The 26,880-nt window shown below is 33.7% G+C and overlaps 3 protein-coding genes and 3 pseudogenes across 6 annotated transcripts; 3 read left to right on the top strand and 3 right to left on the bottom strand.

Annotated features, from left to right (window-relative positions):
- Positions 1–6,521: 6,521 nt before the first annotated feature.
- LOC106345052 lies at positions 6,522–8,404 on the bottom strand (annotated as a pseudogene).
- A 1,734-nt stretch (positions 8,405–10,138) lies between these two features.
- Positions 10,139–13,282, top strand: LOC106344036 (zinc finger CCCH domain-containing protein 55-like). 3 transcript variants are annotated; one of them, XM_013783408.1, is made up of 8 exons: positions 10,139–11,085; positions 11,414–11,590; positions 11,688–11,867; positions 11,944–12,047; positions 12,152–12,370; positions 12,466–12,574; positions 12,688–12,848; positions 12,992–13,282. In XM_013783408.1, exons 1-7 carry the CDS (start codon positions 10,271–10,273, stop codon positions 12,833–12,835), a joined length of 1,752 nt encoding a protein of 583 aa, XP_013638862.1. In that variant the 5' UTR covers positions 10,139–10,270; the 3' UTR covers positions 12,836–12,848; positions 12,992–13,282. The 3 variants fall into 3 exon arrangements, with proteins under 3 accessions (XP_013638862.1, XP_013638863.1, XP_013638861.1); XM_013783409.1 differs by having other exon boundaries at positions 11,941–12,047; positions 12,688–12,803; XM_013783407.1 differs by having other exon boundaries at positions 11,941–12,047.
- Positions 13,283–14,192: 910 nt separating this feature from the next.
- Positions 14,193–15,240, top strand: LOC106345051 (annotated as a pseudogene).
- Positions 15,241–22,202: 6,962 nt separating this feature from the next.
- Positions 22,203–23,371, top strand: LOC106294289 (annotated as a pseudogene).
- A 681-nt stretch (positions 23,372–24,052) lies between these two features.
- Positions 24,053–26,879, bottom strand: LOC106293645. 2 transcript variants are annotated; one of them, XM_013729314.1, is made up of 5 exons: positions 26,847–26,879; positions 26,702–26,746; positions 26,562–26,605; positions 26,174–26,415; positions 24,053–25,930 (listed from the first exon to the last, which is right to left on the bottom strand). In XM_013729314.1, the coding sequence occupies exons 4-5, from the start codon at positions 26,381–26,383 to the stop codon at positions 25,367–25,369; spliced, it is 774 nt and encodes a 257-aa protein (XP_013584768.1). In that variant the 5' UTR covers positions 26,384–26,415; positions 26,562–26,605; positions 26,702–26,746; positions 26,847–26,879; the 3' UTR covers positions 24,053–25,366. The 2 variants fall into 2 exon arrangements, with proteins under 2 accessions (XP_013584768.1, XP_013584767.1); XM_013729313.1 differs by having other exon boundaries at positions 26,174–26,605.
- LOC106345050 (putative nuclease HARBI1) lies at positions 24,177–25,237 on the bottom strand. The gene is made up of 2 exons (XM_013784319.1): positions 24,247–25,237; positions 24,177–24,205 (listed from the first exon to the last, which is right to left on the bottom strand). Exons 1-2 carry the CDS (start codon positions 25,235–25,237, stop codon positions 24,177–24,179), a joined length of 1,020 nt encoding a protein of 339 aa, XP_013639773.1.
- Position 26,880: the final 1 nt, after the last annotated feature.

Genomic DNA, 26,880 nt, shown 5'->3' with positions numbered 1-26,880 from the left:
CTTCAATACATAATACGTCTCAAAGCCTTGTTAAAAAATACAACTGCTTTTGTTCCCCAACTATAGCTATTCATCAACCATTCCAGAATTTGTATATAACAAATGGTCACAATCCAACCGAGACGAAGAAACATACAACAAACACTGGAAACTGAAATTAGATATAAATATGTGCGGTTTCTCTGACTGACAAGGGCATTAGAACACGTCAGGATGGAACCAATCCGGGGTGGAACTATTGTTCTGCTGTGCTTGTTTCAGATGAAGGGTAAGAGCATAGTTATTCACCTCAAGAGTTCTAAGCTGTTCCTGGTACTGAGTAACCATCTGCCTCAGATTCTGCAATTCCTGGCTTTGATCTTCACTTTCTCTCTGCCGCTTCCGTTGGGTCACCACGGCTCGTTTGAGTAAATTGTTTTCTTCGACGATAGTTTCAAATTGCTTTTCTGCAGTTAGATTTCTGCAAGGAGGGCCGAGAAGGTGACATGTCGCACATCATCTTCTTCTCGTTGAAACTTCTGTTGTTATCTCATCAAAGGACCATATATAAGATCGACGATGGTGAGAAAACTTTGGATTGATTATCTTCCAATCTCAGCTACGCTCTCTTGTTAAATAATTGTTTTTTTTTTTCCAAATTCCATCTCTTTAGGTGGTATTCTTTTCTACTGAATTTGAAGCGTAAATGCTATTTTTTAACAATGCAAAATAACTTTTGTTGAATCTCATTGATGAAATCCATATTTTCCAATAAGAGGTGATTTAGTGGGATTTTTACAAATGTTATATCCAATAAGGGAGGATTTGTAAAGGTTTTTATAAATCCCTTATCCAATAAGTGAAGATTTGAAAAAATCCTAATATTTTATGAAATCCCTAGTCCAATAAGCCCCACTAAATCTCGAATTAAGAGGATTTCAGGGATTTTTTAGTCGCCACGTGGCGGAAAATGCACATCCCTATCTGATGATGTGGCAGTCTCCTTTATTGGTATGTATGTATGTATATAGATCTCAAAGCAACCGTACCGAGAAATTACTTCTAGGTTTAAACAAAATGCCAACACAATTTGGAAGCATTTGAACGAGAGAGTAAATTACATTTTGGGTCGAAACTGGGCTTTTTAACGTGTCTCAGGAAACAAGGTTCTATTCTTTATAAATGTAATGGTATTTGGGCCTTTGATTGACGATCAATTTTCCATCTTTAATCTTGGAAATGAATAAATTTATTTCAGCTTACACGGATAATAGTAATAGATAAGGGAGCAACCTTGCCCAAAAGAACAAAGTATGTATTCAAAATCGCAACATGATTTGTTTCTTCCTTTCTTTCTGGCATTCATGATGTGACAGCTTACAGCTACTCATACACACACCTAGGATACTAAAACTTATAGCTATATTTAATTTTAAAAATGTTAGATACTGGTCCTTTATAGTGATCATTTTTTATCCGTTTCCGGATAATTTTAATAGTATAGTTTATAAAATCTTATTTAGTCAGATACTACTGTTTTAAATAACTTAAAATATACTGTAGTAAAAGTAATCGGTAAAATTGAGAAGTCTCGTTTTCGATGAAGAGCATTTACTTTTGTTTTCATTATTGTCTGATGCATGGTTGCTCTGGCAAATAATACGAACTCTGGTCAAATTGACTATGACTATTGAGAACCTAACGTGTCCCCGTAAAGCAATCTTACAAACTGTTTGCTGCATTTAACGGTAAAGATCTGACCAATATTTAAATCTAGGTGCACTCGCTGTACTGGAATTTTTCTAATTGAGAAAAAATATTAATGTCACGCGCGGGTTTTAGTGAGTCAGGGGAAAAGTGAGCGCCGTTAACGAAGCAGCCCGGTTCCAGATTTTTGCGCTATTAATAACAAAGGTTTGGGATAATTTTGTTGTTTACGTTGTTTCCTATCAAATACAATACTCTTTCCCTAAGTTTTTGCCTTTTTCCTCATACTATACTAAAAGCTTGATGCTTTACAATATAACTATAAATTAATCCGCGCGGTTTTTACTTCATTTTTATATACATAAAAAAAAAATTACATCATTAATGGCAAATATATGTTTTCAAACGTTTATTATTTTTTTAACAAAATAATGTCATAGTTAACATGTATGATATTGTTTTTCCTTTACTCTTTTTATCATTTTTACAAATAATTTTATAATTTTTAAACTCATATATTTGTTTGCTCTTACTCCACAAAGCTTTGTAGTATATATTTTAAATTATTTTTCACAAACAAAAATATCTATATCACAAAACAAAATTGAACTTTCTATTCATAAATTTGGATTGGAAAGTAACTATGCAGTTATAATAAAAATTTATAATTAAAATTTTAATAAAATATTATGATATAAATTTCAGTTATTCATACTAAAATAATATAGGGTTGGGTCATAAATTTTTCTAATTCCAAAATTTTAGCATCCCTTAAAATAAATAAAATAATTTTAATTTTTTTTGAAATTATAATTTCAATTAAAATATTTTTTTTTAAAAACTTATCACGCGCTGTTATTGTCTAATCCTAGAGTTGGACATGTGACCGTTTGAATATTTGTTTTCACTTTAATTTTTCTTGGTACTAAATGGTATAATATATATTTGTAAATTAAATGTATTAACTCATTGTTAGTATAAAATATTTTAAAACATAACAATTTTATTTATTACTTTGAATAATTATATTTTTGTTATTTAAATCGTTTATTATAACACACTATTTCATAAATTATTTTATTTTTTATTTATATATTATATAAATTGATTATGATATGTGGTTTTTACTTTATTATTTATTACTAATAAATATCGAAAAATATTTAATACGTTAATACGAAATATATTAAAAAATCTATTGGAAAATTTATTTTGATTATTATTCAATTAAGGAAATATATAATTTAAATTAGGAAAAGACAAACATAGTTAAATATAGGTTCAATAAATATCTCAATGACATGCAATTGTAAATAAGTGGTAAAATTAAGTGGTAATCTAATTTTGTACTCCACTTTTAATAGATTAGATCAATGAATTTATGTTTAAAACCAAAACTAATAAAATTTTCTTGATATAACCAATTTTTTTTTAAAATAAATGTGAAAAATTTAAACATCAATTTTTGAATAGAGAGAATGATATCCCACCCTTTTCATTTTAATTGTCGTTCTAGGTTTATGCACACAAATTAAAAAAACATATGATTTTGTATATTTCCAAAATAAAACACAATTACATATACACCTAACCATATGTCAACCAATAGAAAAATAAAGTGAAGAATCTTATTAATAAATTTTACATTGAAACTCTAAAACGACACTTATTTTAAAATACTTTTTCTTAAAACGACAATTAAATCGAAACGGAGGGAATATCTTTCGTACTTGTCCTCAAATTTAGAGTTATATAAATGCCACATAATATAATGGAATAGATGTAATCCAAACCTCTGTTTTCTAAAATTCAAAAATATAGCTTACAAAATTACAATGCACTGCAGATTATCGAAGTACAGAAATAACATTTCTTTAACAATACAGAAATAAAGCAAAGATGAATTATTTTGCACCAAAGTTTTACACTTTGAGAAGTGATGATGGTAAACAAACTTATAATATATAAATAAATATTCTAGGGTATCTAACCGAACATACATATAAAAATTTATTGATAAAAATTCATTCAATCAAATTTATAAAGTATTTATATGATTTACATTTTGAAACAACAAAATATCACAATATTGTAAACTTTTGTTTGTATCAAATATTTAATAACATTATAAAACAAAATCAGATAAATAATAAAATTTTATAAATATGGGTCGTAATATAATTTAGTTTTTGAAATACAACTGTCACTTTTAATAATAGCCTAACGAAAATGTTGTACGAAGCAAACAAACCTATAAAACTGATATTCTACCGTAAAATTTTTATGTAAAGTTTATGTACATATGACATCCAATTGTTAAACTACGCATGATTTTTGTATTAATCTTTATAGAGTTATGATTCAAAATTAAAAATTATCTAAAATCACTAACATAATAATATTGTAATTTAAATTAATTAAATATTAGATCTTTAAAATCTAAAGTTCTTTGATTATATAATTTATATTACAATAAATTGTTTAATTATCAGATAAATCTAGTTATAATCACAAATTATTAATTTTATAATGACAAATCTAATAAACTTTAAATGATTAGTTATATTTTCCAAACAAACTTATTAAACTGACTTATCAGTTTGCCATTTAAAGTATAGTTTGTGTACATATGATATTCAATTGATAAATTGTATATATGATTTTTATACCAACTAGGTCGTTTTCCGCGCTACGCGCGGATAATTGAGCTTTAAATTTTCTACAATTTTAAACTTTTTAGCATTTAACATATAGTATAAGATGGAGAATGATATGCACTGATTTTGCTTGTTTAAATGATGTATGTAGCTTTATTTTGGCCCTTTTAAAACTGAATAAGATTGAATTTCGTATGCTTTCCAAAATATCAAAACTGAATTCATAATACATAAGAAAATTGGAGATGGTGAGATGTTCATTTTATTTGGGTTTTCTTGAAGATCGTCCTTTGAGCTATGTTGGTGTTTTTTGCTCGAACTCAGACATGAAACCTGGCCCTTATTCTGTCTTTAAAATCTGTAATAATTTTATTGTGTTGTTAAAGTAAAATTGTATCACCGATGATGAAAATAATATTTGCTTCCTTGTAAATGAGAGGTATTAGTTACAATGTATTGCATTTTTAAATTGTTGATTTTACCTTTATATATTTAACAAATAATGTTTGTCACCATGACAACTTCGTATTTCTAGTTATTTTTGCTTTGCAGCTTCTTAAATATAGATGTTTGGTTGTCCCATAGTGAAAGCTTTACAATTGTTGATCTATAATGGAGTTTCATATAAAGTGGAACATATATTAGAAATATAAATATTGTGTTTTGCATGTACCTATTTTTAAGCAGACCAATTATAAGCTTTGTTCTAGCTTTTGGATTATGGCGATTAATTTATTGTGTCATAAGTATTTTTCAAACTATATATGTGCATTAGTTTGAGTGATTAGTTGATTATTTATAATTGATTTTGTTTGGGCAATATGACGATATTATTACCCCTGAAGGTAGGTGTTGTCTACATAAATGTTAACTACAAATGACATGAATATGCATACATATTAATTTGGAAAGATTTGTTGGATTTTAAAATTATAATTTTTATAAACATTAAGTTGTCTGATAAATCGGTAAGTACCCCTAACTAACAACAATAAAAAAAAATTTATCAAAGAAAAAACAATATATATTTCTGTATTTAGTAACTGATAGACTACATATTCTTACCTTGACATTTATATATGAGAATTGAATCCAAACAAAATGTTCATTAAATACTAATTGATCATGTTTATAAAAGCAATTCTTTTAATAAATATATTTTAGAATATTTATCTTTTTACGACTGAATTACCACAACGTATCCAGCAATTCAAATACCAATCTTTTAATTGTATAATGAAAATTCAACAATTTCAAATATTATTGTCAACTTTAGGTTTTGTCTGTACATTTGTGAGTCAAACAAAATTTACACCATATATAGTAAAATAGCGGTGAATATGACTCTAGACATTGGATGTACATATTGTAAGGTAAACATAATCTACACCTTATTCTGCTCAATAACTTTATAAAGATGAAACTAAATATATACGGACATGCTGAGAAGCCAAAATTTTAATGTTAAAATCTTTTTAAAATAATATAATAAAATAATAATAATTAAATAAAATACTTATATAGACTTCTACCAAAAAAGATTGCGGAATTAGTTATATAAATCAATCGTTATTTGATTTGTTCATATACAGAAAAAGAATCAACTCAGGATACAACACACAATGCCTCGCAATATTTTCTGAAAATCTTAACAAAAAAACTTTATGAAGAATTTATGTTCAAACTGTAATCAAAAGTTTTATAAGAAAAAATATTAGTTACATAAGAAAAGACGATGGTTATTCATAAGAGAACTTTGAGCATGCTTCCAAGTTCCATTGTTAAACCTTCGTAATTGTCTTTATTGTAGAATTACCTGAGACTTCTTGTTCTAGAGAACTTAACATATCATCTTCTATTTTCATATTAGTTATGTTCTCTGAGTGTAAAAATGGAAGAATGATATCACTGCATTCTTTGAAACCAAGAGCAATGAAACCCTCGATGCATAAAAGTGGACGTGCATAAACACAGCTGTGATGTTCTGTTAATAAAGTGATTGAGATCTCAGAGTTTTGTTATATGTTGAAGAGGAAAAGCATAAAATATCCTTCTTTAACAATGTACACTATACCCTCAGATCTCAGCTGCACAAAAAGACAATCCAATTTTCTTAAAAATTCCTAGTGAGCAAGAAAATCATGAAATATTCGCTAGGCAGGAGTTCAGTTTATGGCATCAGAGAAGAAACTCACAAAAGTCTTTTTTTTCTTTTGCTGCAGAAACAAAATCTTCATATGCAACCCGAACCCAAAAAGAAACTTTGAAATATTGTCCTGCTTCCTAATGAAACATAATAATATACAGTCGAAGATTTCAATTTTAATGACCAGGAGATCAATGTTCAGAACAAAGAGTATTATAACTGTCCCACATATTCATTAAGAGGGTAAAAATGTGTCTCAGTTCTAATAAAACCCTTTTCAAAGTCAGAATGAATGACACCAGTAGCTTCTGATGCAATTATTCTTTATAAACAAAATTGTCTACCAAATTATCTCCTAACCCCAAAAAACCCATACTGAGACTACTGACTGAAAACCCGCATGCGTGTATTGCCCACGTTTTTGTTTCCTGCCATAAAGAATCGACGTTTTAGAAGGAATGAAGGATGTGTTTTAAAATAATATGCTTTAATGTCTGTCTGTATATGTAATTTACCTTTTCACCAGAAGTGAAGTACTTCTGAAAACCTAGAAGGCTGTACGTTTTCCTGATGAGGTGCCCTAGACACTTTCGCTAACGCCTAGCGAGTTCAAAGATTCTTCATGTTCTTCAAGAGGAAGTTCGGTTAACTCAGCCTCAACCAACTTTCCATGAAAGGAAGCTTTATTTAAGTAAAGTACAGGTATGAAGCCTCAATGCATACAAATAATGTACTAAAGAGACAATGATCCTGACCTGTGCTGAAACAACCACATGCCTAGACTGAAAATCCAAAGAAAGACCCTTAATTTCTTCCACATTTGTATTTTTCTCCGGCTCAGTAAGATCAGCTAGCAACATCTGCCACATAGACCACAGGCTTCATTGTACGCAAGCAGAGATGCTTACAACTTCCTTCTCGGGGTCACTCAATTCAACTGACGTGCATGTTCCCATAAAGAATGGCCGCATGGATTCTTTCCAACGCAGATTTTTCGGCTTTTCCTGTCTCATGCATAGAATGTCACATAACTATTATGAAGAAAAGCAGAGCGGATTATGAAATGTTTAAGAGCTAAGCTGTTGTTCACCTTAACTTTGGAATGGGAATCCTTAGCTTTACCTTTCTTAAGTCTGTCTAGTCTGAGTAGCTTAGAAAATAAGTTTGAGAATGATGACATGAATGTCAGAGGTGGGATCAATCCTGCCATTGACATGAATAATGTCATTGTACTCAAAGCAACGTACCACCTGATGAGAAAGCAAATCAGTTACAACACAATTGTCCAAGAAGGTACCCGAGCAATCAGTGAGGGAGAGAAATACGTGAAACATGGACGATGGAATCGACTTCTCAACGGCCTACTCACAATTGAATGGTACTCATCATCAGGTAGTCCCAAATGCTGAGTCTTTATCCATCAGCTTCATCTCAAAATCTGTTATTTTATCTTGTGTTGTAACTCATACTCAATTCATAAGAGGTAGTATAAGACTACACATAAGTAAAGATGAACATGTATTTAACTAATGATAATAGTATGTTATAACTACCATATAAATCGTCTCTCGTGTGCAGTTTGCGTTGATTTCTTGAAAGGAATGGAACCTGAACTTCTGTTGCGCAATTAAAGGCCGTGTATATAACAGAGGCGCATGTGGGTGTGTGATATCAGTTAGGTTGAACAAATCATAGCTTAACATATTTCGGGTTTGAGGATATAAGGTTGTACCTTTTCGTGATCAAGAGCACCGCAAGGCCAAATGAGCATCCCAGCTTCTGCAGAATTCTGGGCTTCGCAGAAGTGAATCAAACTGGAAAGACAACGTGCAGAAACACAGAACGTCTTCGTCGTGGAAATCAACGGAAGGGATTGCAAGGGACGATTTGGAGTCCTTTTAAGACATTGATGCATCAATTTTTTGGATTTTGAGTGATAATTGGAGGGGAGTCGTGTACGTGGTGAGCCTCGTATTTATAGTAATGAAAAAGATGAATAGTGATAAGCAGAAGCTGAAGAGTGCGTTGCATCTAGTGATTTATGTCTTGAAGTCGGGATTTATTGATCTAGATTGTGGGGGAGGTGGAGATATTAAAACGGCTGGAGGTTTGAGGTCGAAGAGATAAAACGAAAGGTCATTGCCGGCAAAAATGAAGTTGTTTTGATATTTTAATTTTGGACCAAATTTTGTTTCTGTGATAGAAGTGAATTAAAAGACATGAATCGTTTGCGATGAAATTGAAGATGAAGAGTCGGCGATCCCTTTCATCGAAGTTGGACCAGGAGCTGGGTTTGATTGGGAGTGGGCCACTTCGATTAGGTTAAGCCCAACATGTTTCGCCTAGCTCAACTGTAATTGGTCGCCTTGTGACGTGGCAAAAACGTAATGTCTGATAGGCTGATTTTTTTTGCCTACGTGGATGGCTTAGCTGATGAGCATATCTCTCTTTTAGTATTGTTAGATCTTTATAGAGTTATGATCCATAATTAAAAATCTTCCAAATCACTAACTTAATAATATAGTAATTGTAAAATTAATTTCTTTTGCACCAATTGTAAAATTAATTAAATATAAGATCTTTAAAATCTAAAAATCTTAGATCACATATTTTCCGTTGAACTAAATTATTTCGTATAAATTTGGTTAAAATCACCAATTTGTAATATTATAAAGACAGATTTAATAAACTTAAAATGATTAGTTATATTTAACAAAATCAAGAACGTTTGATTTTAGTAAGACTTTAGAGATATGAATGTGTTACAACAAAATTTACCATGCATGCTTTTTATCAAAAAAAAAAAAAAAAAAAAAATTACCATGTATTGACTACAACAAAAAGTAAGGCTGCGTTAAGTCATGCATCCAATCTTTGTCAAGGAAATGTAAATCATGCATCCAATTGGGAGACCCTTGGTCTGTTGAAAAACACATTTATTAAAGAGAAAAAAACAAAAATAGCACTAAATCAAGTTTTTGTTCTCAAACTAGCATTTAAGGTCAAAAGTCACAAAAATAGCACTTAATGTTTTATCAAAAGTCACAAACTTAGGGTTTAGAGTTAAAGGGTGATGTTTAGGATTTAGGGTTTAGGGTTTAGATTTTAGGGTTTAGGGTTTAGGGTTTAGGGTTTATTGTTTAAGGTTTAGGGTTTAGAGTTTAGGATTTACGGTTTAGAGTTTAGGGTTTAGGGTTTAGAGTTGAGAATTGAGGTTTTGGGGATAAGATTTCAAATTTTGAAAAATAAAAAAAATAAAATTTTCAAAGGATAAACTTAGAAAGATGCTATTTTGGTCATTTTAGTTTTTGAGTGCTATTTTTGTGATATAAACTTAGAAATGTGCTATTTTGGAGATTTGCCCTTTATTAAATACTAAAATCTTTAAGCAAAATAAGGAAACAAATTAAATTTCTCAAAAAAAATTCAATTAAATTAATTTTTTTTTATCTATAATCCTGCTAAAAAGAGCCTCGACGAACTTGAAAGCCCTAAACCCGATATCAAAAACAGAACCCGAAAAGAAAGTAACACATTACGAAAGTAGTTTCTTTTAATACCATAAATGCTCTCGTTAGAAGACAAAAAACCATATACTAAAATCTCCAAAGGAAAAAAACATATGCATTTAAACGCATAAATAAACAAACCCAAGCAAGTACTAAAGAACCCACTACTCTTCTCCTCGCACAAAAACATAGTAGCCTCTTCTCCTTCCTCCTCTTCTCAATCTCTCTCCCTTTCCCTCTCTCACTAAAAGAAACGATTTTTAATCTCGCCAATGGATCCTGGAGATCCCACTTCCATACTCTTCACAAAGATCCGAACTTTAGAACCGGACTTCGCCTCCAAAATCATAGGCTACTTGCTCTTACAGGACTTGGGCAAGAGAGACTTGATGCGTCTTGCTCTTGGACCAGACACTCTCTTGCAGTCCGTTTGTCTCAAAGCTAAGTCCGCTTTGGGTCTCTCCTCGAACGGATCTTCTTCTTCTGGCACGACGACGCCGTTGAACCCTATCTCGAGACCCATTAACATCCACCGCCATTCTCCGAGGAATGGCCCGTTTATGGAGTTCTCGAGGAGCCCTTCCTTGAACAACACTCCTGGGAGTAACAACCCTAACGTGGGTTCGAGTCCGTTTCAAGCAAGTTCCTCTCTTTTCGCTTCAGATGGTGGTGGTGACGATTTAGTCGATGAGGGGCAACTCGGTAACTACTTGTCCTTCCTCAACGAGTCTTCTTCTAAGAACAACAACAACAACGACGAAAACACGGATCTGTTCGGGTTCTCGGGTGATAATGACGATGCCCATTTGCATAAGAGGAGTTTCTCAGCAAGCGATGTTTGTTTCGGGTCACAGGAACCCGGTTATGGCGGTTACTGTCGGTTTCCTGGTTTAGGAGATGATTTCGAGTCTCCTGGCGGTGGGTTTGGTTCTCCGGATTTCAGACAGCAAGAGGAGATAGCGAGGATGAACCTGGCTCAACGGCAGCGAATGGCCGCTGCACAGTTCTTGGCGGCTAGTGGTGGCTCACCAATGTCGTATGATAAAGGCATTAATTTTCTCTTGGGTTCGCGTAACGCTCATCATAGGTAATAATCATGAAATGAACCTCCTTTTCTTTTTTTTTTTTTTATTTTGCCTAATAATGTAATGTTTGGTTGAATCATGAAAAAGTGCATTTATAATAACTTTAGTGAATCATTAAGGTGCCTGAGATGCCAATAATTAAATTACATTGTGGTTGTCGAAGTCTGGCTTTTGGTCTTAGGCTCTTTGGTTTGTTTTGGTTTATTTAGTTGTTTGTCAGTAGTCTTATTCCTCAGTAAATTGGATCATACAAGTGCAAAAAGTCTTGGGACTACTTCTATGTTGTGGTGTAAATGTTAAGCTTTCTTTTGGTGGTGTTTGCTTTTGCAGATCAGGAGGAGCAGGACAGTTTGGGGATGAGGGTTACTGGTTTGGTAGTCCAGGGCGACATGAAAGAGAGGAGTTTATGGGGATGGGAGATAAATCAAACTCTGCATCTAAGCAGATTTACTTGACATTTCCAGCTGACAGCTCCTTCACAGATGAAGATGTCTCCAATTACTTCGGGTCTCCTTCAAAAACACAACTGCATCAAAAGCTGTTATGCGTTTGCATCATCTAAACTTTGGTTGATATTTACTTACATTTGTTCTTTTTGTTGTAGCAATTTTGGACCAGTGCAGGATGTTAGGATTCCATACCAGCAGAAACGGATGTTTGGGTTTGTCACTTTTGTCCACTCTGAGACTGTGAGAATCATATTGGCCAGAGGAAACCCACATTTCATCTGCGACTCACGCGTGCTTGTTAAACCCTACAAAGAGAAAGGAAGAATCCTTGAAAAGTATGTTGAAACCACCTAACACGCCTAGTCTTGTTTTATTCTTCTCTTATGGTACCTTTTTGTCAAACAATAGTAGGAGGCAGCAGCAACAACTGATGCAGCAGATGGAGAGAGGGAACTTTTCTCCTGGTTCAAGTCCATCTGGAATGGACGCAAGGGATCTCTTTGATTGCCACTTCGGTTAGTTGCATTGTCTTTCCTCTCCTTTGATTTCTTCTCTTATGTGGTGGATATGGTTTCATCAGAGCTCAGAGCTCAGTCTCGTGTTTTGTTTGCTCTACCAGGACCGAGGATGTTTTCTAGCACACAAGAGATGATGAGGAGAAAAGCTGAGCAAGCTGACTTACAACAAGCATTAGAATTCCAAAGGAGAAGACTTCTCAATCTCCAGTTACCCGACTTGGATAGCGAGTCGTTTCACCATCACCAGCGCAGTCTTTCTATTGGCTCCCCTGTTCATTACCCCGCCCGCGTCAATCAAAGCATGCTCTTTGGTGAAGAAGGTTATTTCTATCTCTCCTGCAATGGAACTTGGCCTTACATCCCTATTAGCTTATTATATTCACCACTTCCCTTCCCCTGTGTTTCTTTTTAGCAGGTAATGGTGATTCAGGACATTTTCAGTCTGAAGCAAACCGTGCTTTTCTGTCTGATTCTGATAATAACAAGAGCCACGAAGGTGGTTACGCTAACCATTTCCACAAAGGGTATGTATGATCAATTCTCATCTAGTATTTTTTTGGACCTCTTTCAGAATCAAAACTGGTGGTTACTACATAAATGTTTATAAGTCCCTTTTATTCTCTCATTGGTGACGAAGGCAAGAGACAAGTCTGGAGAACGCTCTGCCTGATTGCTTCTTTGCTTCCCCATCAAAGACCGGTGAAACCCAAGAACAGTCCGAGTCTGAGAATGAGAACTGTGCTACTGTGGAAAGTAAGCCAGCCTCAACACTTCAATCAGCTTAGCTTAGCTATATTGGTATGTTAAAAATTCATTCTCCATTAAGCTGCACAATCATTATTAACCTGGTGTTAATTCTCTTCCTTCTAATAAGTCATACTCTGCAACTTTGAAGCTACTTTAATTAACTGTTGAGATGTTTTAATTTTCTTTGGTTGCAGAAAAGTAGAGACTGATAAAAAACAGGAAGTAGAAGAAGAACTTTGTCTATATGTAGAAGAAGCTAAAGTGGTGGAACAGAAAAGAAAGAGTAGAGAGTTAACGAGTTAGGATTTTTTACATATCTCTATTAAAAAAGGACGGCGGTTATGGAAATGCCAATATGCAATAGAATTACAACTAAGTACTAACCTCAGACAGTGCATTGATAGGCAGAAGAACAACACAGTTACTCAAACCTCAAGTTTTAAGTTTTTTCGTCTGTTCATTGATGATGATTGATTGTTTAACCTTTTTTACCGGGTCACAAGACCTGGTTCTCGACAAGGTTACTTCAGTTGTCTCAATATTTCATCGTTGTCTCGGTGTTATTCATTCTCTGAGTCTATCCTTTCTTCTCTAATACAACTCTACTTTCTAAATAGCCAAGTCAATATCTAAACAAAATAATTATTTTAGGGCTCTTCTCACCCAGTCAAAAGTGGTTTTATGCTCTCTCCCTCCTTGGTTATATCAAAGATTAGTAGTGTCCAGGGAGAGATGAGAATGCTTGGCTGGTGTTTCTTGAGATTCGGTCATGTATTATTGGTTCCTGTTGATAATGCTACGATTCAATACGCTTCTAAAGCCGTTATAATCTCCAATGTAACAAAAATTACAACACACCTGTGCCTGAAGAATGTCAATTTTTGATCCAGTGATGGTTGTTTCATACAAGAATACGTATTCTTCCATCAATTCTTTAAAATCAGTACTACTAACGTAAAACTAAAAGAGTCTACAGCGTGTACACGTTTAATGTTTCTTCCCATAATTGAAAATATCTTGTGATTAAAATGGAGAATGAAGCAACCTGCATAAAAGGAAGAAGAAGAGATTCAAGTCACTTACAAACAAGTGATCTTTGGAATAAGAAGAAAATTACCTTATAAAATAAGAATAGGAAATTATTAAATTAGCTTTTTTATATAGAATAGATAATTTCTATTTGTTGGAAAAAAAAGAAGAAGAAAATTTCTATTTATTTTGATAAAGTTTAAACTATATATATACTTATGTAAGACGTGAGTTAGTATCATTCACATCGATTAATAAAGATCTTTTTTTTTTTCTTTCTAGAAATCAAATTTACTTCTCTTTTGCTATTCCGACTACGATTTAAGGTTCTTTGATTCTACATTACAAATTCCAACACAAGAAAAGATGAAAAGAAACATAGAATATCTTCCTGAGGATTTGCTTGTGGAGATACTCTCTAGGGTTCCAGAGGCTTCTCTCGCACGACTCCGATCTACTTCAAATGGATGGAACGCTCTTATTAAAAAAGAAGAAAGACTTGCCAAGAAGTCTCTTGTTGTCATGTTAATTCATAGAAGGGTCTATTTAGTTAGGCTTGATCTCCACGGCGATAACATTGTAAAGGTGATAAGTCAACTCAGACTCACTGATCCTCTTTCTAGTTCTTCGAAAGAAGTCGATATACGCCCCGTCTGTCACTGCGATGGTTTATTGCTATGCACCACTATGGACGAAAGACTGGTTGTTTGGAATCCATGCTCAGGGGAAACCGGTAGGATTATCAAACCGTTAGATTCCAAATGTAGTTCCGATACCTACGCTCTTGGTAAATCCTCATGCAACAACGAGTACAAAATCTTGAAGGCTTGTTGGTGAGACTACTGAGTGGTCATTTCCAGGGAACTGGCGACATGGCACGTCTGCGGATGGAAATACTTACTGGCTTTCTTTTGATTTTAGTCAAGACTGTTAAAGACCGAGAAATTCCTTACGATGTTTTGATTTTTCAACAGAGAGGTTTGGATGTGTATCTCTTCCGGTTGATCCTGCTTCTTATAATCTTTTCGCTTTATCAGTGACTAGAGAAGAGCAAAAACTTTGTTTGTTTACTTCTCGTGTTGAGATGTTTGATATAATAGAGATATGGATGGCAACTAAGATTAAGAGTACCGGAGAAATGTCATGGAGTAATCTCCTAACAGTGAAACGAACCCATCCGCTTTTTAATGGGATGAGTTTCTTGGCCGACCGTGAGAATAAAGTTATAGTGTGTCCCACTAAAGATAAGAACTCTAGTACCTGCTTACACTTTGTTGGAACGGATGAATACATACGAGTAGACCATCATGATGTAGGATCTGAATCCTCACTTCCCGGCAGGTGTGATCCTATTTTGGTTCAAATCCAGCGAGGTTCTTTGGGGCTAGGCACATGGAAAGCACCAATGACGTGACTTGTAATTGTCATAATAGTTTATGCATTGTTATCCAAGTTTTCATGATATTTGATAAAGTTAAAATGTATGTCTTCCTGCTCCATAATTAGTTTCCATACTATTCTAGTTTTTTCCCTCTGGTACTGGAACAATATTTTTGGTTCTCTAATTAAATGAGCAAGTCCTGTCCTTAAAAATCAACAAGACCATTGAGGATCGTTTGTGATAAAAAATTTATACACTAACATTTAATATAACAACTAACATTGTATAGTAACTTTTTCGTCAACAATAATATAAATATCAAATCATTTGTTAGTATGTAAATCTAACATGCTAAACCAAATCTACTATCTATATTGGAATACAAGGTTGATCGTTAATATATAATGGATTTGTAACATAACATATTAGTTGGTGTATTTAAAGGGTTTATAATAATTAAACCTCTCAACTAAAGATGAATCGTAAAAAAAACCCTCAACTAAAAATCCTGTGAAATAAACCTTCAACTTTAATTCCGTTAACATATGTTACCCCCGTCTAATAAACCGTGACGGAGAGTGACATACGTTAACGGTTTATAAGTTGGGGGTTTATAATGTTGGAAACTTAGTTGAGAGTTTTTTTTTACGATTCAAAAATAGTTGAGGGGTTTTTTCACTAAAGGTCATTAAATTTTTTAAAATCTTTATTATCATTTATATATTATTTTAGATTGATTTATAAGCCTTTAAAACTAATTTATAAATTTTAATACATTACTTTATAACCGATTTATAAAACTTTATAAACATTTTAATAGTTTTACATATGATTAATACGGTTTCACAATGATTTTATACGTTTTTACACTTTCTGACATTTTTTAGGATAAAATAATCTACCATTATTGGTGATACTATTGAAATATAAAGTAATACAATAAATCAAGAATAATATATCAAATATATTATCTTATTGATCACGACTACAAGCAAAAATATAATGCATTGGAATAAAAATAATCATGCATTATTTTTTGGGATAGAGGGAAAGTATAAGGCATATGACGGAAATCATGGAAATAGGAAAAAGTGTGTAACTTTAAATAGAAAGATTGATTTCATGGATGAATTATCCTCCACAATTTTTAAGACTTAATATAACTTAGAAACTTTAAATTATTTGATATTTGATTATGACGATATAAACACACACGTTTTCTTATATCACTATTGCAAAATATCAAATAATTTAATATTTTGAAGTTATATTAAGCTGTAAGTAGTGTTTAAAATTATTAATTTAGGATGTATAAATTAGTTTTTATAATAAATTAATGTATTAAAATTTATAAATTAGTATTGAAGACTTATAAATAAATCTAAAACAATGTATAAATGATAATAAATTTTTTAAAATATTTAATGACTTTTAGTGATAAAACCCCTCAACTATTTTTTAATCGTAAAACAACCCCCCAACTAAGTTTTCATCATTATAAACCTTCAATTTATAAAACGTTAACGTATGTCACCCTCCGTCACGATTTTTTAGACGGAGGGTAACATATGTTAACAGAACTAAAATTGAGGGTTTATTTCACAAGATTTTTAGTTGAGGTTTTTTTTACGATTCATCTTTAGTTGAGAAGTTTAATTACTAAAACATTGTTAATAGTGTATATCCCGATTTGATCTTCCGCACTATATTTTAGCGGTTACAAATTACATTAGATGAAATATTTATGTGTTTTTGTCGCTTTTAGACAAATCACAAGGATCTTCCTCCCAAAATATATTCATTTTAATATGCTCGTAGTTCCTTTGGTTTGAGACTAATGGCGAGAGATTTGTAGGACGCATGGCTTTCTTGGTGGGACTGTACACATCATATGCAGATGAGTTAGCTTCATTAATTATCGGGCGGAGAAATAGTTAGTTTGGTCGTTGTGGAAAGAAATAGTTTGTCTTAGTAACTTTTATATAGTTAGCCATATTGTTAATTAATATCTTTCCATAGACTATAATTTTTTTAATAATATAGCTGTAAATATGAGAAGAAATCATGTGGCTAATAACTGTCTTCTGCATACCCACAAAGATAGGTAAGCTACAACCTATTATTCAGTGTCTTCAAGCCGCCTGACGTCAGTACGCCAACTGTCCTTGCAGTTTGGATTAGGGATAATATCGTCTTCTTATGTGATAAATGGTATGGTCTTCTTCACTTATGTCTCTTTATCTTTATGTGTAGTTCTCTAATATCACTCTTAAATATGTATATATAGCTAATTATCTCAAAAATAAACCCCAAAATCTTTAAGGAAATCATGGGCCCCCATGCATATGTCTCATGCGTATGGGTTCTAACCCAGCCCTGCAGGTATCCTGATACTGATAGACATCGTCTATCTTACACTATTGACTTGGAAGCGAAGAAAAGATTTATAGTGAAGTAAATACACTGAATGGTGTAGAGGATTTGCGGTTAGAGAGGTTGGGCAGCCAATCGAAGAATGAAGTATAAAAGGGAGCTGGTATGCTTTGTATGTTGTAGATTATTGACGCCATGAGTCGCAATAGGTCGCCATGAGATCGTAGTGATCAATCATCTTCGCCACGAGAAGGTGGTTGTGATCGAAACAAAGCTACTCGGTAAATCTGTCTCACGTTTCTTATCATTAGAAGAAGACAGATATATTATCAATACTCCTATCATATCCTCAGCTTTCTAATTTCTTTTGTCGTGTTTAAACCGAAAACTTCGTCCGTTTGGACACATTATTTATGGAAGGAATCAATGTTACAAAAAAAAGCATGGAATTCGAAATCTATTTAGTGGAAGTGTCTATTTGACAATATAGAAGACCAATTAGGCATTGGCGTAACAAGAGTGTCATGCATGTAGAGCAAAATATATTTTCTTATATTTCTTACCAAAGACCAATTACGTATTCCGTAGGCTACTTAGACCAACCGCAACGGTCGGTTTATTGAGTCCTTAGCTCGCGGTTTTAGGAAAAATAGAATTAAAAAAATTTAATTAAGTACGGTTTATTAAGGACCGTAACTTAATTAGAAGGCTGGAAGGATTGAATCCTTACCGACGTGTCATCCCTTCCCCGGTTCGATGTCGGGATGAATTTGGTTCAGGGAAAAAAAAATTAAACGCGAAGGAGATTAAAAAAAAAAAAGCTCCGGGCGATCGAAGAGGCGACAGACGACTTGGTGATATCGAAGGTAAATCGAAGCCTCCTATCGTTCGTTTATGGATTTGTTTTGGTCGGATGTTGTTCTCCTCGAGATTTAGGGTTTCTTTTCAGTTTTAAATCGATTTGGGGATATTTCGATTGAAGTTAGGGTTTCGAATGATTTGGGGATGACGATTCGAATTGATTAGGCTTTGAATACGATTTTGTTTTCCTTCGATTGATTTAGTATTGATGTTTAATTTCCATCTTATTCTCTCAGGTTACGGAATCATGGGCCAAGATTATAGCTATAGCCAACCGTCGTCTTCAGAAGTGAGTTTAACTTGGCTTCTTCAAGAAGAAGCAGATGTGTATGCCGATGAAGCTCAGAGTAGGTTGAACCTTCAAGTCCCTGTTCAGTACGTTCCTCAACCTGATGTCGAAGAAGGAATCCCGAAGACATGTTACTGTGGTGGTGACCCTGTAGTCGCAACATCTTACACACCGAGAGATCCAGGGAGAAGGTATTTCACATGTCAGAGCGAAGACGCCGACGACTGCCATATTATTATTTTATTCCTAAGGACTTCTGATTGGATAACACTATTGGACGTAAGATTAAGACAATAATCTTTAACTATTCAAAAGTTAAAAAATAATATTTTTTAACTCCTAAGGACTCCTAATACAAGTACACCAATGCATATGCTCTAAGTCTTCTTGAGTTTACTATTACAATCAAATTGGTAGGCAGCAGTTAAAAATAAATAAATTTAAAGCTAAAAAAAAAATTAGTAACTCTTATCTTTCAGATTGATAACTTTGAAAATATTTTCAGAGTGTGCAACTGCATACCTTTTTGTTTTAAATTAGTGAAAGCCATGTTTAGCTCTTTTCTGTTATATTCTTATCGTTTTATACAAGGTGAAACTGGGATATACTCTCATGGAATAAAATCACTGAATGAATATTCATTAGTATTTATTTCTTTTATATTATTATATTGTTAGTAATATTCATTAGTTATATGACAAAGTATTTTATTTCATATTATTTTATATCATTGAATGAAATATAATATTTAATTTAAATAATCATTTGAGGTTGAAAAGTGGTGAAATAATAAAATATTAATTTCATTTCTATCAAATTTTATTAGTAATTATCTTTTCATCCCAACTATTCTTTTTACTAATTACCAGTTACAGCCTAAACACTATGTAAACTTTAGTTGAGCAAAAATAGTAGTTTATATGTTTGCAGGGAGAATATTATGTTTCACATTTCATGGTGGACGCTGGAGAGCTGAAAATGTATATTGGAATTGTTACAGATAGAGCTTGGCAAAAGAACCAGGATCCGAAGAACCGAACCGAACCCGATTCGAAAAAGTAGTACCAAACTCGAACCGAAATTGATTAAATATCAGAACAGGTTCAAAATTTTGGTATCTAAAGAACCGAAACCGAACCCGACCCGAACCGAAATATCTTGGGTATCCGAATGTAACCGAAATAGATTTATATACCGAAATATATTACTTATTTTTAGATTTAATATATATTAAAAACATCCAAAATATATAAGATATTTTTAAGTTGTCTAAAATACATGAAAATATACATAAATAGTCAAAAGTAAATGTCTAAAATATATTAAAAACAACAAAATACTTGAAATATCTATTGATTTTCTATCCAAATATTCAAATCAAACCAATTTATATGTTAATTCTAGGTATTTTGACATATATTATACAAATTTATATGTAATATATTATTTTGTTTTATAGTTTTGTGAAATTTTAAGGATATAATGAATATTAAAATTTTTAAAATAATTTAAATGGGTTATCCGAACTCGAACCGAACTCGCAAAGATCCGAAGCGAACCCAAAACCCGAATAGATCTGAACCGAATCCAAAATCTAAATGGGTATCCTAACGCTCACCCCTAGTTACACGCTTTGAAAAACATGAGTTATTGCTCTGATACCGAAAAGGCTAACAATACATTCGTCATGTTTCCGTGTCACAAAGATTAAACTAATTTCGTGATAACTCCACTATGGTATTTAACTATGTACAAGTATGATTACTCTTTTAAATAATTAATTATATGTTTACTCTTTTTTAAAAAAAAAATTGTCCTAACCATTACGTCACAACGCTAAACATAAATTTAGACAGTAGTCAACTGAAATAATATGGATATCGTATGAGCCCATACTGATGGTAAGGGTTGGGTTACGGGGTTGACCCAAACTTAAGCCCAACATAGTAAGAGTATGAAGCTAAAGATTCGTTTGCCTAATACACATTTGAAGAGAATCATCTTCCCGTCTAAGGACTTGTCCGACTGTCCCATGTCTAGGCATAAAATAGTTGCAGAAGTGGAACGTATATGTATATATAATGTGCCAACCATGCAGTATTTCTTTTTGTAAAGTAGTGTTTGTTTGTCTCTTATAGTTCAATAATTATTTCAACTATAGCTATTACCTATATTGAACTACGAAATATTTGTCTTATAGTATATTTCTAAGTCAACTTAAATTTGGATAAACTCTAAGATGTAATCATACAATGAGCCATATGCATATAGTTTTATTTCTTGGCCACAGCTTTACAGATCACAAGTAAATAATCCAGCCGTATAGTTGCACATGATTTTCTCTTTTATATTTGTTATCATTCGAGTTATATAACTAATTAAGTACTCGTGTTTACAAGGACTAATTAAAAATACATAATTAGAGTTAAACTATATATTAACTTTGCTTAATAGTCTCTAAGACGATTCGATTATAAATTCTTTGAAACAAAGAACGATCTCTTGGAAAAGGGAAAGATTGTTGTAGTTATGGTTATATTTTCTTTTCTTTTTTTTTTTGAAAAAGAAAAGTATTTACTTTTTTTATCTGCAGGGAGGAGAATTCGAACCTGGGTTAGACAATGATCATCCAATTTTCTAACCAATCTTTTCCTATGATCCCTAAAGCAGAGTTATTTGCTAAATGTCAAGAAGCGACTCGAAAAGATGTTGAGCGGGCTTTTGGAGTTTTGCAAGCTCGATTTGCGATTGTGAAAAACCCGGCTCTTACATTAGACAAGACGAAAGTTGGGAAGATTATGAGAGCATGTATCATACTACACAATATGATAGTCGAATATGAACGAGACGGATACACTCAGTACAATATATCTGAGTTTGAAGAAGGAGATGGAAGCAGAAGTTCTCAGGTAGATATGTCCTACAGTACCGAGACGCCTACAAATCTCGATAATATGGTTGGCATTCGGACTCATGTTCGCGATAGGCGTATACATGAACAACTAAAAAACGATTTAATCGAAAATGTTTGGAACAAATTTGGTGATCAAAATTAATAATTGTTGTATGTTTCTTTTAATCATGAAATCAGTAATTATTGTATTTTTATATTTTTTTATGCAATAATTTTTTTTTTTTTTTTTCAATTTTTTTAAAAAATATATTATTATTTTATTCATAAGGACTTCTGATTGGATAACACTATTGGACGTAAGATTAAGACAATAATCCTTAACTATTCAAAAGTAAAAGAATAATACTTTTTAACTCCTAAGGACTCTTAATACAAGTACACCAATGCATATGCTCTAAGCATCGCAGGCCCACGAGCCGAACAAACATTCAGATGAATCTAGGGCGACAAAGCCCACAATATAAGCGTTTTAAATTGATGAGTCTCATACAGACGCAACACTAGGGTTTCATACACACACGGCACTAGGTTCCAAAGGTTTCATCTCCAAGATCATTGATGACGGACCAAGAAAAGATGAAAAGAAACATAGTATATCTTCCTAAGGACGTGCTTGTGGAGATACTCTCTAGGGTTCCAGAGGCTTCTCTGGCACGACTCCGATCTACCTCAAAAGAATGGAACGCTCTTATCAAAAAAGATGCCAGACTTGATAAGAAGTCTCTTGCTATCATCTTAATTGACTGTAGGGTCTATTTAGCTAGGCTTGATCTCCACGACAACAACCTTGTAAAGGTAATAAGTCAGCTCAGACTCACTGATCCTCTTTCTAGTTCTTCGGAAGAAGTCGACGTACGCCGCGTCTGTCACTGCGATGGTTTATTGCTATGCACCACCATGGACGAAAGACTAGTTGTTTGGAATCCATGTTCGGTAGAAACCAGTAGGATTATCAAACCGTTAAATTCCAAATATAGTTCCCATACCTACGCTCTTGGTAAATCCTCATGCAACAACGAGTACAAAATCTTGAGGGTGTATCATCTTGGAGATGGTTGGATGTCAGCATGCCTTGTTGAGTACGAAATATATGACTTTACATCTAATTCGTGGAGGGCTGTTGGTGAGGCTAGAGGGTGGACATTTCCACGGAACTGGCGACATGGCACGTCTGCGGATGGAAATACTTACTATAGCTTTCTTTTGATTTTAGTCAAGATTGTCAAAGACCGAGAAATACCTTACGATATTTTGATTATTCGACAGAGAGGTTTGGAATTGTGTCTATTCCGAGTGATCCTCTTTCTGATTATGTTTTTGCTTTATCAGTGACTAGAGAAGAGAAAAAACTTTGTCTGTTAACTTCTTGTGCCAATCTACTCCATATAGATGTCTGGATAGCAACTAAGATTAAAGGTACCGGAGACATGTCATGGAGTAAACTCCTATCAGTGAAACGAACCAGCAGAGACCAGTTCTTTAGGCTTTGTAACGGGATGAGTTTCTTGGCCGACCGGGAGCATAAAGTTATACTGCATCCCATTAAATATAAGGACTCTAGCAAGTTCTTACACATTGTGGGAGAGGATAAATACATAAAAGTGGACCTTCATGACGTAGGATCTAAATACCCACTTCCTGTCAGCTGTGTTCCAACTTTGGTTCAAATCCAACAAGGTTCTTTGGGGCTAGGCACATGGAAAGCACCAATCACCAAGTTTTCATGATATCTGGTAAATTAAAATGTAAGTCTTGCTACTCTATAATGTTTTAGTTCGTATACAATTCCCCAATTATATTTTCTCTGCTACTGGAACAATGTTTTTGGTTATCTCTTATTAAATTAGCACGTCTTGTCCTTCAAAAATCAGCAATACCACTGAAAACCCTTGCGTTTGAATGATCTTAAAACCTGGACACCTTGGCCCTGTTCGTTTCGTGGTCGCCAGCGTCAGCGACCAGAGTCAGCGACCAGCGACTGCGACATGATGTCGCTGATAGTTGTTCGTTTGAAAGTCGCGCGATTGATCGCAGCGGTTGTCGCTATGTTGTTCGTTTCCATGTCGCGCGATTGATCGCAGCGGTTGTCGCTATGTTGTTCGTTTCGGTATCGCTGGCGACCAAATATTTATTTTTGACATACATTTTCTCTTGTGTACGGCCCTGTACATATATACATTAAAAGTATGATTAGAGTTATTTATATTTTTCAAAATTTTGGTTTTGTAACTCAATTTTTATTTTTAATTTATATTGTATCTTGTACCTAAAACTATATTAATAAACTAAACATAAAGTAAATGTTTTAAAATTTAAAGTCAAATGTTATGAAACTAATAAATAAAAATCAGTACAAATCCAAATCAAATAAACTAATAAGGTAATCGATATCCTCTACTCAACTCACTAGTAATATGATCACGTAAACCTTCCATGACTCTATCACCAGTAGGCTCATATGGAATATGTCCACCATGATCATCACCATCTTCTTCTTCTTCTTCATCTTCATCTTTTTCTTCTTCATCATTATCACCATGTGTATGATATTCTTCTCTTCTCTGCCAACGCACAAAATCATTATCTTCTCGATGTGAATCACGTATGAAGTTTTGTAGAGCCATCGTTGCTGTTACTAGCTTTATCCATTTGATCAAACCATACTTTGGATGCCTACGGTCAAGAATTCTCCATTTTGCTTTCCATACTCCAAATGTCCGTTCAATCACTGATCGCAAGCTTGAATGTCTCCGGTTAAACACCTCTCGACTGTTCGTTGGCGGTCCTCCTCTGTTGAACTGATCGAGATGGTACCGAACTCTGCGATACTGACCAAGATACCCTATTCTTGTGGGATATCCCGCATCAACCAAATAGTACTTTCCATTTGGCGGATGTGGAAAAAAGGGCTCGTTCCTCGCACAGTAAGTCAATACCTTTGTGTCATGTGCTCTATCCGGTAAACCCACATAAGCATATATGAACTTCATATCGAAGTTACATATAGCAAGGACATTCATGGTCGGCTCCTGTTTTCTACCTCGGTATGCTTCTTCATTTCGCTTAGGAGGGCGAACTGAGATATGAGTTCCATCCAATGCCCCAATACAATCTTTAAAACATGGCCAGTATCGATCATCATCTCTCAAAGCAGGACATACTCTTGTGAACTCACCATCTTCTAGTTTTAGTACATCTGCAGCAAATTTCAAGAGAACACTCAAAACCTCTTCAAGTTTCCTTTTGACCGTATCCAACGAACGTTGATATCTTTCTGCAATAACCCGTACCGTCTTATCTTGACCCACCATTTCAAGGAACATTGCAACCCCTTCTTCAATATAGACATTGTTCGTCTCTTTTAACCCATATCTCGTCGCTAACATCTTACACAAATCTTGAAATGTCCTCTGATTCATGCGAAGAATATCATAACACTGTTGATCTGACCCGTGCATAAGCTGCTGAACATGATGCCATCCAGCACCTCGATCTGTTCTTTGAAGCAATCTCTCTGGCTTAAGCACATCGTCCTCATATTCATCCTCATCATCATAATCATCATCATCATCATCCAAGTACCACCTAACCATCTGCAAGTAATTAAAATCATATATATATAAGTTGTGAATATGAGCTACAAAAGTCATAACAAAAAATATTCATTCGCTTAACAATTGTTACAATCTGAGTCGTAACAAAAAACTGAAACAAAAGTCATACTACAATCCTCCATAAATCTTAATTCCAATCATATGCTCAAGGTAGCTAATCCTATCATCATCACTAGGGAAAGATATAAAGGCCAGTCTGTTTCCTTCATCAGCTTTGAGATGGCTAACAGCAGCAATGTGAAATGGTGACCACTTAATCACTCCAGGCAGCTCATTAAGTATCTCCAATACTTTGTCTAAACGGAACTTACGATCCTGTTGCAACACCACACGATCCTCTGCCATTATCTCTAACATCCTTTCAGCTATCTTATTTTTTTCTGCCAGAATTGCATTTCGTACAACATAAGGCTCTTGATCAACTTCTTTACGCTTTCTTTTTGACTTTGAACATCCAGCTCTACTTGTTCCTTCTCTTGGTGCTGGCATATCTGTGTCAGCAGAATCTGATTCATCTTCCTTTTCTGCATCCATTCTAGAATCTAAGCTAGCTTCTCCTTGCTGAGCACACCATCCTTCTGCTCCAGTCACACTAACAGCACCAAACTCTGCTTCAAACATATCCATGTTTGGAGGTACTTTGTTCTTATACTTTCTTGCACCTGGCCATTCCTGTTTAAGAACATAAAAAAATTAATTCACTTGAAAACTCACGTTATTACTAATCATACAACATTCTCAAACCAGTCTCATTATAAATACTCGCGTACTACATTCTCAAACACTAAACATTCTCAAACCAGTCCATTTCAAGCTAATATACTCACATTATTAAAGCAATAAGACTAAGAGAACAATGCATACTCAAGTTCTAAATAGAAAAAAAAAACAAAAATCAAGAACAAAGTTATTTACCGCTATGCGTTGATCCCACCAAGCATCTGGCATCTCCAACCGTCCCATAGCATCATAGACAAGTCCGGTTCTGTTGTGAGTCAGCTTCTTAAACTTGACATATGCTTTTCTACAAACATCAACCTTGTTCTTAAACCTGTCCCATATCCATTTCTTACTAAATCTCTCTTCAAACTTCCTAGGGATGAACTCTCTTCCAACTGAATTCATGTCAGTCCTTGGTCTGTTCCCTTTCTTTTTTTCTTCAGCATAAAGAGTAAGAAAATACCGAAATTCTTCGTCGGTCCAGGTCTAAATAACAAGTCTCATTAATAGACAAACAAACTAAACTAGCAGAAAAAAACAATCACAAAACATTTAAGAAACAAGAGCTGAATTAGAAACTTACATCATTAGCTATTCTTTCTGTCTAGTTGTGGTTTATGTCCAAATCTGTAAAATGTCAACACTGTCATTAAGAAAGCAGAACAATTGATCTTCATCATTAAAACAACAAAAGAAAAAATGAGACTTTGCTAAGAGAATTACCTTAACACCAGCGCTTCTTATTGCTTCCAAGTTTTCAAAGCCTTCCTGTTGTACCAAACCAAGATAAGAACTAATAAATGTTAGAAAAAAATACATGGAAAATGTGTATGAGATATCTGCAAACGTGTATACACAACAAGTGAACCTTGAAATACTTCTGGTCAGTCAAAACACTGAGA

Source organism: Brassica oleracea, chromosome C5, assembly GCF_000695525.1.
Source record: "Brassica oleracea var. oleracea cultivar TO1000 chromosome C5, BOL, whole genome shotgun sequence".
Taxonomy (NCBI): Eukaryota; Viridiplantae; Streptophyta; class Magnoliopsida; order Brassicales; family Brassicaceae; genus Brassica; species Brassica oleracea.
Note: the sequence above shows the minus strand (reverse complement) of the source record. Positions and strands in the feature narration are given on the sequence as shown.